The following is a 12,219-nucleotide window of genomic DNA, read 5'->3' as shown; positions in this document are numbered from 1 at the left end:
TGTGTGAGTTTGTTGAGATGAACCCAACTACTATGTATAACCATAAAGCTCTAATTTTTAAAAAATGTGTTTTGGAGGCACCAGTTCTTTTTGAATCTTCAGACATGAACATCCATTCTATTGGTGATGTCACTCTTCTTTCCAACAGATTGACTTTGTGGCTCATGATGACATTCCGTATTCTTCTGCTGGTTCTGATGATGTTTACAAGCATATAAAGGAAGCAGGTGAGGCATCCCCCTGTGATCATCTGTCCACCACACCAAATAATCAGGTGTTAGAAGAGACATCTGCCCTAGGACTACAGCATAGATATACAGGGCACTGGAATGTCGGGTGTCTCCCAAGCAACTTCTACAAGCCTCTGTTGACATGTGCTAAGGCTCAGTCATGGCAGACACTATTACGACATTTATATAAGAGTTAATCAGGACTGGTATTGTGGCTCAGTGGTAGAGAACTTGCCTAGCATGTGTGAGGCACTGGGTTTGATTCTCAGCACTGCATATAAATAAATAAAAAATAAAGGTATTAAAAAAAAAGAATTAACCTGAGCACCAAAGTACTCAACCTCAGGTCTGAGGCTCAATTTTATGGCTCATCAGATTAAAATCATAAAATGGGAAAAACCATCCCTGTGTTAATTTCATGACTTTCCCATTCCAGGGCTTATGGTCAAACATTCTATAGACTGAGTCTGCTCAGCCTCTGGTTCTTAATAATTCCAGGGACATCTTTGAGATTTAGAAAAATATTTTCATGCTTGCCTTTATTAACTCTTCTTTTTCCAGTGAGCCTTAAAAACAGCCTGTGTTAGAAGTCAAAGGTTTAACATGTTCTCTTGTAATCTCAGCTATATGTACCTCCTATTGAAATGATGGAGGTCTTAGTATCAGTGGGAACAGTGCCTCAGGACAGACATGATGCTAGAAGTGAAAATGACACTGGATAAATAGTTCAGGGAATTATTCTGTTACATAGAAAGTACTGATTCTCCACAATGGTGTTCTGGCTTATTCCCACTTGTTTGGGGCCAATTAGGGAAGCTCCATGCCACTCCCAGCAGGGATGATAGTCAGGCTTGTACCATTCTCTTAGTAATGGCTTCTCAGGGTTCAGGAGCATTGGATAGAAATGTGAGCACTGACATTCTTAAATCCCAATCTTATTTGTAAGGAGTTCTGAAAAAAGGAAATTCTTTACACTTCAAACTTGGAAGCCAGGAAACACAGTATGGGAAGAAAGGGGAAAGAAGTGGTCAGTTACATGAAGATGGATTTTATGACATGGGGTGATTGAAGACTTTTTTAAGTCTTCATAAGATCTGAGCAGTGAGTCACCTGCCCCTTCCCTAAAATTACCATAAGGACCTCTGTTTTTTCAAACTTAAAGATGCCTACACATCATCTGCAGGATCTTGTGAAAATTCAGATTTGGATTCAGGAGGTCTAATGGGGCCTGAAATTCCCATTTTTAATGAGCTCACAGGTTGCTAAAAGCTGCAGATCCATAGACCTTATTTAGAGCCCCATGGATCTAGATGAGCAATTAGGGTCCAGTCACATATCCCCCAAGGCTAACTGAATCACTTGTTTCCTGGGATTACTCAGCTACCTTGCAATGTAGGAACAAGCATTAGGTGCTGATTTTCTTTTGCAGTGAGTGACCTCTAGTGAGTGAAAAATAAGTTGCTTTTCTGATTTTAGGGAATAAAATCAATGCTGAGTTCCAATTGGGTATTGGAACAAGTCCAACACTTTTCTAACTCTAGCAATCCAGCATCTCTATTGTTGAGTAACAACATGAGTCCCAAATTTAGTGGCTTGAAAGAGTCACTTTATTTTTCTCTTGATTTTGTGGGCAGGATTTTAACAGAGGCTCAGATGGGTGCTTCTTGCTTGGGCCTCTCATATAGTTGTAATCTGATGTTGGTAGGGGCTACAGTCCTCTGAAAAGCTATTGGGCTGGGGCTCCCAGCTTGTACACTTACATGGCTGGCCTTGGATACTGGTCAACAGGGAGCTCAGTCATGTTTGTCATTGGAGTACCTAAACTTGGTCTCTCAATGTTGCTTGGGCTTCTCACAACATGGTAAACTGGGAGGAACTATCTAGAGCATGAGCAATCTGGATAGAAGCCACAAGACTCCTTCTGACCTACCACTGGAAATCACACAGCATCATGTCCCTTTCTATACAGTACAAGCAAGTCACCTGAGCCAACCCAAATTCCAGGGAAGGAAAGGGAATTATGGCCAGTTTTTAATCCACCACAATTCCTTTTCCATATTAAATAGTCAAGTGGTATTTTACTTGTTCTGGGGCCTAAGATTCTGTATGACTTGTCATGTACATGAGGAATCTTCCTTCTGGTCCATTAATCTGATCTGCTGATTTCTCACCAGGAGGGAAAGTCACAGCAAAGATCTATTTGGGGCCTAGGTAGAGAGGACCAGAGTTCATTGTAGATAAAGATGCTCAGAAAGGGCCTGAGCATCCACATTTGACTTTTACACTCTAATTGTGGCTTGTTTTGAGAGTAAAAAATCACTTTAAATGAAGCCAGAGATATCAAGAACATGAATTAAGCTTTACAACACTCTGCTCTGCTTGTCAGAGCTACACGTCAAAACCCTGTAGCAAGGCTTGGTGAAACGATGGAGCTGAAATGAAATAGACTGTAAGGTCCACATTACTCATCATCATTCTAATATTGCCTACTACTGTTGAAAGTTTCCTTCATTAACATGTGCTTTGCTGCTTCTTAAAATAGCTCCATAACCAAATGCTGCAGTTCTGAAAAGCATGATAAAAAAGGTTCTCTGATCATGCTCATTACTGAATATTTTTAGAAGAGCAATAATTAGGATTTGGAGGAAGCCGGGTGCCTCATTCTGTCAGCAAAGGGCTTGGCTTCTTTCAGAAACCTACCTCCTAACCAGCCAAAGCAAATCTCTCCCCAGCCCCAAACCTACTTTCAGTTACTCAACCACAGACACTTCACTCTCTGGCTTCAAAGAAAGGGTGAGCTCATGTCACCAATGTCTAAATGACTTTCTAAAATCTGTTCATAGCTAGAGTCCTCTTAACCTCATAGCAGACTAGAGCATGGGAGAAATATCTACCTGCTAAAAGATGGAGTGAATTTCTCATGAGAAAGCTTTCCACTGCTCCCACCAAGGTGGGGATGTTGTTCCAGCACCTACCCCCCGACACCAGCTTGAGACTACTCAGGGTTCCTCCACTCACCAGAGCACCCTACACACTTGGGTCAGTTTCAGTGCTATATATGCCCATGTGTTTAGATATTTGTACCCTCTGCCTTCCATTTATTTTTCTGTTTTTTATTCCACTCCCCTAAAGGGTGATAAAACAAAGTTTTTCACCTGGTGGCAAACCCTAACTCAGTCCTCTGAGTCACAGAACATGAAAAACTGAATGTTCCATCCCTAACATCAGCAGCACCACTAGCAGATGACATCAAAAGAAAGTTTCAGAAGGGACATCCTAGTTGGGTTTAGAAGACTGAAAAATTCAGGATGAACCAGGTCATTGAGGGATCAATATTCATCTAGTCATTCATTCAACAGTGTTCCTATAGTGTCTGCTTGTCACCCAGTGCTAAGAACATAGAAGAGTTTCTTCTCTCATGTATCTTATAGGCAGGTGGAGGAAACAGTTACTGAAAAAGTTGTTCTATGAAAATCTTGCAGTATTTGAAGGCAAAGAGCAATGGCACATGGGAGGGAATAACAAACAAAAAGTCCTGGTCTGGGGTTGAGGGATTTCCTTGAGGAAGTGACACCAGACTGAAACCCAAAGAATGACCAAGAGTTAACCAGATAGATTGTGTTTCTGACAGAGTTAGCAGAGGAGAGCCAACATTTTCAGAACACTAAAGTTTAGTATGGCTGGGCCAAGGCAGGCACAGTGTATTTCCCAGCTCCTTAGAATACAACAAGAACAAAATCTGCAGATCTGCAGCACAGGAGTCTTACTTTAGGGAGTAAAGGGGAGAGGGTCTGAGATGAGGCTAGAAAGAAGCACAGAGAAGAGATCATGCAAGCTGCTTCAGAACCAAATTAAGGATTGGGCTCTAAATTCAGAGGACAGTGGAAAGCCAATAAAGGGGTCTGAGCAGGCATATTTCGAAAGCTCATTCTGAGCCAGGCACAGTGGCACACTCCTATAATTCCCAAAACTCAGGAGGCTGAGGCAGGAGGATCCAAAGTTCAAAGCCAGCCTCAGCAATTTAGAAAGATCACTCTGAGCCAGGCATAGTGGTGCACACCTATAATCCCAGTGGCTTGGAAGGCTAAAGCAGGAGGATCGCAAATTCCAGGCCAGTCTCGGGAACTTCGTGAGGTCCTAAGCTATTTAGTGAGATTCTGGGCATGTAGGTCAGTGGCAAAGTGTCCCTGGGTTCAATCCACAATACTGAAAAAAAATCACCTTGTAGATCTTGTTATGTGGGTTGAAGTGGGATGTCACTTAGTGATAGAGCACTTGTCTAGTTTTCATGAAGCCCTGGGTTTCATTCCCTGCATCACACACACACACACACACAAGGATACCACTGGAGACTGCTTTTGAGGCTCTTGCTGTGATATTTGAACAAGATTGTGTTGGATTGATTAAGGATGAGAGAGAAGAAAGGTGGGTGAATTAGGAAAACTTTTTGAAAAATAGGTTGGTGATTGGAAATTGACCAGATATGGGGACTGAGGGCAAGAGAAAAGGCATAGATGAGTCCCAAGTCACTGTATCCAGCTACCCCATCTCTCAGTTAAGAAGACTAAGGTTAATAACTTGCCTTCCTAGGGTTTGAATGACTTGCCCAATCCTGTAAATTGAGGACATGCTACCTTTGTCCCTGGGCTCTATCATGCTGTCTCATGTGTGATGTCTCTAAGTGGTTGTAATGATATTGGGTAGAAAGATCTCGGTTGCCAACATATTATTTCAGTTGACAGCAGAATTTTGAGCATGAATCCACTTCTATCTTAATATTTATGACCTCTTTATAGCCTGTATTGGTTGGCATACACAAACATATCTTTGAAGACTTTAAGAAAGTCTAATAGAACTTACATCTTTGAAGACTTTAAGAAAGTCTAATAGAACTTACATCTTGGCACCCTCCGTGTTTATTTTACTCAGTCCCGTGTATTCCACATGAAAGAGCTTTTGAGTGGTAAACTGCCATGCAGAGTAGACTCTTGGATAAAATCATCCAGAACCCCACAGACATGTTCTTAGAACAGAGATAACAAAAACAGTATATTTTCTCTTCTTTCCCTTCAGTATAATATGACACAGACTTCCTTGGAAGAGGAGGAGTAGCTGTGATGTGACTAATTCATTGACTCAGTTATTCTTCACTCACTTACTCATTTGATTTGCATTTATTGAGCACCTTCCACATGCTAGACACAGGGGCACTGAGCTGAGTGCTGGGGATGAAAAGACAAGGCATAATCTGTGCCTTCAAAACGTCTGTTTCTATGTGGAGTCAGATATTAAAAATCCCTTTGTTAACAGAAGATGTGTTTATGTCTAAAATGTTGTAGATTCTGCCTGGTAATATCAGAAAATACTTCCCAAAGGTAGAACCTTGAAGCTGGACCATGCAGGATAAGGAGGAGCTCTGTAATTGATATGGGCAGGGAAGTGTTATCCAAGGCAGAAAGGATGGGCTTGGCATGAGTCAACTCAGGAGCCAGATGAGTGTATGGTGTACCCTGGGAACAGGCCTGGGATTACTCCACAGGGTTTATGGTAGGGGGCAAGTGTTTGGAACTGAGGCTAGAAGAGTTGGGGCCAGACCTGAAGGCTTTCCTGACAAATTAAGAGTTCCAACTTTGTCCTGGAAAGGAGGACCATGAAACAAAATGGGTCAACCAAACTAATCTTAGTTTTATCTCCTCTCCTGTTTGAACAGGAATGTTTGTTCCAACCCAGAGAACAGAAGGCATCTCAACATCAGACATCATCACCAGAATTGTCCGGGACTATGATGTTTATGCCCGACGCAACCTCCAGAGAGGGTACACAGCCAAGGAACTGAATGTCAGCTTTATAAATGTAAGCATGCCCCTCCACATCCCCTGAGGACCACCACATCACACCTTCACCACTACCACTGCAGTCATCTACCAAGGGGTTACTATGTGCCATGCAGTGTTCTAAATGCCTTGTATTAGCTGGGTGCTGTGGAACATGCCTCCAATCCCAGAGACTAAGGGAGGCTGAGACAGGAGGAACACAAGTTTGAGGCTAGCATCAGCAAGTGAGACTCTGTCTCAAAATAAAAAATAAAAAGGACTGGGGATGAGGGATTTAGCTCAGTGGTAAGTGCCCCTGGGTTCAATTCCTGGTACTAAAAATAAAAACAAAGCTGTGCATTTATTGTCCCATTTAATCCACATAACAACCCAATGATGTGTTTTTATCCCCATTTTACAGATGAAGAAATCAATTTCCAAAGGGGTAACATAAGTTAACCAATGAGCTTCCTCACTTCCCTTCCCTCATCCCAACCTCCCTCTTAAGTTTTCAGACCTGAGTAAAGGTTTTCTGGGAAATCTTGTCCCTTGCAAAAGGCAAGATTTGTCTTTTGCTTAAAAGGAAAGAAGGAGGGTGAGGGGAAGCAATGAAATGCTAAGCCCAGAGAAAATGCTTTCTTGTTTTAACATTTAAAAATTTTCATTTTCTTTAGGGCTTACAGCTGCTCATTAGAAACCTTAACAACCGTTTTTTATTGTCCAGAGAAATTACAGCTGCTTAAATAAAGTCTAAAGTCTTTGACCTCTTTTTGTATTTCTACTGTATTGTTCCCACAGAGGTGTTGTTAGTTTAATAATAGAGCAACTGTTAAAACAATCTTTAAAACAAGCAAAACAAGCTGTTCCAAAGCAAAAGGGCAGCCCCATGGCTGGAGGTGATGTTAGCAAGTCTGGACAACTGTATTTGCCTGGCCTCCAAGGAGCAGATACCTTTGATGAAAACAAGAGTCCTCCATACATACCATACATACAGAATTCCAACTCCCAGAAATAGATATGATACTTTGAAAGAGTGATTTGTCTTCAAAACTATGTATTTACACCAGGTGGTGCACACCTGTAATCCCAGCTATTGGGAAGGCTGAAGCAGGAGGATCACAAGTTCAAGGCCAGCAACTCAGCAACTTAGCAAGACCCTGTCTCAAAATAAAAAACTAAAAGGGCTAGGGATGTGGCTCAGTGGTAAAATGCCCCTGGGTTCAATTCCCATTACCAAAAATAAAAAAAAGAATAAGATTAAAAAAAAACTAGGTACTTATCATTACATGCAGACATAATTATGCAGCACTTACATAATTGATACTGGTACCTTCAAAATAGGAAAGGTTCATTAATTGTAAATCAGTGATTATTAATTGTCCTCATGAGGCCGAGAGCACTGGGAGTCCAGGCTCTGTTGCTTCGCACAAGCCGGGCAACAAAATGGAAAATGTCGGGTTCGAGTGGCACCAGAACAAGTGGCTGAAAAGAATTCAGTCAAAGTGATTATTTGGTATCTTACAGAGAATAAAGCCCTGGTTATTTCAATAAATTAAACTGTCTGTTCTTTTAAATTGAATTCAGTCAACCATCCAAGCATGGCAAGCCATTTCCAAAAGTCATTGCTCATTCTTTTTAAACGGTCTTTCGATAAGCCACTTAGCTCAAGGAACCGTGCAGACAGTGTGGATGCGCTCACTGCCTTTCTGTGACAACAAACCTGGCCGTAGCTCAGAGATGAAATTGAATGTGTTGGATAGGCGTGTAGATGAATCACAGAACCTCAGAAGTGGCAGGGACCTGACGGGGGCCAGTCATTAAGTCTAAGTCCCTTGATTCAGAGATGAAGAAAGCAGAACCCAGAGAGGGAACCTGGCCAGCATCCCTCAAGTAAGGGAGAGGTGGAGGTGGCAGCAGGTCCCAGTATCATGACTCCCCAGCCCAGTGCTCCCCATTGCTGCCCCTGAGATCTGTACATAGCAACCATCTCCTGTGCAAAATGAACTATGGAAGACAATGATGTAAAGTCAACAGCTAAAATGTCTTGAGAGTTTATCATGTGCCCATCTGAGTGTTTTACCTGGATTATTTCACTTAATCCTCATGATAAGCCTATAAGATTGGGTATAATGACCTCAATGAACACAGGGGTGAGAAAACAGAGGCCCAGAGAGGTTGAACAACTCACCTAAGGTCACATAGTAAATGATAAAAGACTGAATGACTTCCTACAGCATATATGTGTGTGTATATTGCTGAGGTGTGACATATACATAGCTCATACCTCACCCTAAGGCTACAGTAAGGTTTAGAAGATCTAAGTCAGGGATCCAAGGAAGATCTGTATCAGTTTCATAATATTCAAGGTGCTTTGGAAAATTCTGAATTACAAAATGAACTTGAGTCCCACATAGTGAAGAAAAACAATATGTATTTTTACCCTTTTAGTGGAAAACATATGATTTTATGGCTGAAGACTCTTTGCCTCATGTTATTTTCATTGTTTTGATATAATGTTCATGATGTAACACAGATAAATGCCAGTGACATTTAATCTCAATGAGACAGTCAATGTATATCAAACAATTGCAAAATGCCAGGCATGTGCCAAGCACTTGTATGCATTGTCTTATTTAATTTACCACCATTTTACAGATTAGAAAACAGGTTTAGAGGTGACATGACTTGCCCAACACACAGTGGCTTTCAGGCATATAGATAGACAGCATTGCTGCATAAATTCCCTAACAAGAAAATCAGAGATGCTATCAGAAGAAAAACATTCTTCATCACGAAGGAAATTGATGCAGTCCAACTAGCTTATTGGAAAATATCATTACAACGAAAATTTCGGTATAACACACAGGTTCAAAAACTCAGTGAATGGCCCACTTATTGCAAGCAATATTGGTTTTAACAATGTCCTAGCTAACCAGAAAACCATTCTGTACACAATCTGTACATTTGTGTAAGTACCAGAAAAATTGAGTGAGATATTTACCTAATAAAGGGCAACTGTGGGGGCTGGGGTTGTGGCTCAGTGGTAGAGCACTCACCTAGTATGTGTGAGGCACTGGGTTCAATCCTCAGCACCACATTAAAAAATAAACAAAATAAAGGTATTGTGTCCATCTACAACTAAAAAAAGGAATTCTTTTTTTTAATAAAAGGGCAACTGTATCTTTTTTATTTTTCTCTTATATAAGTGAATTTAGCTCATAGACATTTAACAGAATTAAAACAACTTGTACTTCCCTTTACATATCCAAATAGATTAATGAAAAATGACTTTCTTATAAGAATTGCCCTTCCTGTCAATCTAGCCCTTGGGAAATGGCAACATCCTGACTCTTAATGTTAGAAACAAATACAAGTTGACATAAAATGTGACCATTAGTGTGAATGATTGATCTCGCTCATGTCCTCTTGGATACATCCACTTCTTTCTTCTATAAATTTTGACCAGGAAAAGAAGTACCGTTTCCAGAACCAGGTGGACAAGATGAAAGAAAAGGTCAAGAATGTGGAGGAAAGATCAAAGGAGTTTGTTAACAGAGTGGAAGAAAAGAGTCATGATCTAATTCAGAAGTGGGAAGAGAAGTCAAGGGAATTCATTGGCAACTTCCTAGAACTGTTCGGACCTGATGGAGCATGGGTATGTAATTATTTCACTTAGCCCCACAGGAATGAGTGTTTTTAGTTTATCTTCCTTTTCATGGAGCACTATGTCACTCCCTTATTGAGTTATGGCTTTACCTCTCAATATTGTACACAGTAGCACCCAAAGGCTGGGCTGGTCTCTTTCTCTTCTTTGTCCAGAGGTTCCTAGCCATTCAGTAATCATTGAATGTCAGTTATTGCAGAGTTTAGTTCTGTAGCTTATCCAAGTCTCCCAGTTGGAGATGATGTAAAGCTTGAGATTAAGGGTAAGCAGTCATTCACTGGCAGCATGGAGCTTGTGTTGCAAGCCAAGGCCAGTGGCTCTTGGATCAACCACAGATATTTATGTTTTGGGGAGGAGAATGCAAAAGAAGTACAGCTGCTTTGGTTACCTTTTGTTGTCAGGAATCTTCCTCTTTTTTCTTTTGGAAGAGAGAAAGAGAGAAGAGGTAGAATTTTGCCTTGTAGCTGTGCCCATCGTGACCTTTCTTATTTTTTTTTCTTTTTAAAATTTTAAAAATTTGTTCTAATTAATTATACATGATAGCAGAATGCATTTTGATTTCAGCACAAATTTTCATTTCTCTGGTTGTACATGATGTAATGTCGCACCATATGTGCAGTCATAGATGTACCTAGGGTAATGATGTCCATCTCATTCCACCATCTTTCCTACTCCCATGCCCCTTCCCCTTTGCTCAATCAAAGTTTCTCCATTCTCTCCATGCCCACCCTCATTATGGATCAGCATCCATTTATGAGAGACAACAGCTGGCCTTTTGATTTTTGGGATTGGCTTACTTCACTTAGCATGATATTTTCTAATTCCATCCATTTACCTGCAAATGCCATAGTTTTATTCTCTTTTAATGCTGATTAATATTCCATTGTGTATATGTACCACAATTCCTATTTTTTTCATGGCGTACAAGGGTTAGGACAAATCACAAAATCTTAGGGACTGAGGCCATGAACTGAGAAAAAATATAAATCATCTTCTTGCCTAAATTCTATAGACAATTTTGAATGATAACTATGGAAAGGGGAAAAAAATAATATTCTGAAAGCCACCTAGATCTCCATTGGTATTTCTACCATTCTTGCCCTTCCTGAGGAAATAACTGTTATTGTCAGTAGAGCTAAGGAGGATTCTATGAAACAAATACTTTTAATGCTGACTTTCCTTGTAAAACAAAAATACATGATTCCTCTTGCTTTTTCTGATTTTAAGTAGCCTACATTTCCTATTATGATATGAAAAGTCTCTAATGAAATCCACATTGACTTAATTATTTTATTGTTGGGTTTTCACTGATGCCTCTGCTCATTTGAGCTCATTCATTATAGGATTATCTAAAAGTAAAACACTCAATAATAGGAAAAGAACAATGTTTGGGAAGAGATGGCTTACTTAAAGCCAAGTGGCCTCAAAGTGATTATAGAGGTGGATATTATAGGCCAACTTTGTCCTATCTATTTGTCTGAGTTTGAAAAGGAGAGGTAGAAATTTTGCAAGGGCTATTTGAGCTCTTAGTAACTTCTAGAAAGAGCTGGCAAGAGTGGAAGAGCCAGGTACTGGGTTCCCTTTCATTTTCCTCAGGCCTGTTAAAAATTTCAGTTCTAACAATTTAATCCATGACATTTATTAATGTTCTAGTCTGTGCATGGCACTATGGAAGAACACAAAGATAGACAAAGAAAGACTCTGATCTTTAGAACATGAAGTCGGAAATTTCTCACTTGATCTCATGCAAAACTTAGTGGTTCATGTTTTCACAATTAACTTTCAGGCTCTGAAGGAATAGCTAGTGGTTTTTTTTTTTTTTTTAATGAAACCATATAGGTATTCATTTGCTTACAGGGATTCAGAAATGTGTGTCTGCTGAGAGGCCCTCATATTGTAATACAAGGGGTGGATGTTTTCTCCATTTGGGGTGAACAAACGCAGGAAAAGGATATAATTTTGAAGCAACTTTATGGCCCTAGTCCTTTCAAGCACCCAGTGAAGGCAAAATAGTAGCTGGAATTGTTCTTAGGGAGTCTGGTGACAGTGAGCTGAGGTGATTTTTAAGAAATGAAACCCAGCTTAGAGATTGGAGGTTTTTCTTTTTCAAACTTGCTATTAGTGTCAAAACTGTTATTAACATTAATTTACTGTATCAGCCAGACTTAGACATTACTTTTTTCCTGTTGACATTAAAAGTACGGAAATAGTACAAGGATGTTAAACGCCAAGATAAGTAATTTGCTTTTCATGAATATGCTATTATTATAATAATTCTTTATTTGTGGATTTGGGACTGGAACTCATTTCTTAAACTAGAGGATCTGCATTACCTGCAAATACAGTATTGATACAAATTACCCAAACTTGGAAAGGCACAAAATAGAAGGATTTAAGGTACAAAATTTGGGACAGCTGGATCAGTATGCAGCATAATATGTAGCTTATAGTGGGTACTCCATAATGTTTAGATAAATGGACATATGAATGAATGGATGTGTGAGATAGACCC

The 12,219-nt window shown here is 40.1% G+C and overlaps 1 protein-coding gene across 1 annotated transcript in view; it reads left to right on the top strand.

The window, feature by feature from the left end:
* The window catches only part of Pcyt1b (phosphate cytidylyltransferase 1B, choline), a 42,738-nt gene that overhangs the window by 20,324 nt on the left and 10,195 nt on the right, over positions 1 to 12,219 (top strand). Inside the window, exons 5-7 of the mRNA XM_027927445.2 lie at positions 149 to 227; positions 5,941 to 6,083; positions 9,510 to 9,698. Coding sequence (XP_027783246.2) covers positions 149 to 227; positions 5,941 to 6,083; positions 9,510 to 9,698 — 411 coding nt within the window. The remainder of the gene's footprint in view (positions 1 to 148; positions 228 to 5,940; positions 6,084 to 9,509; positions 9,699 to 12,219) is intronic.

This window comes from Marmota flaviventris, chromosome X (genome assembly GCF_047511675.1).
Source record: "Marmota flaviventris isolate mMarFla1 chromosome X, mMarFla1.hap1, whole genome shotgun sequence".
Taxonomy (NCBI): domain Eukaryota; kingdom Metazoa; phylum Chordata; class Mammalia; order Rodentia; family Sciuridae; genus Marmota; species Marmota flaviventris.
This window is presented reverse-complemented; position numbering and strand designations above follow the sequence as displayed.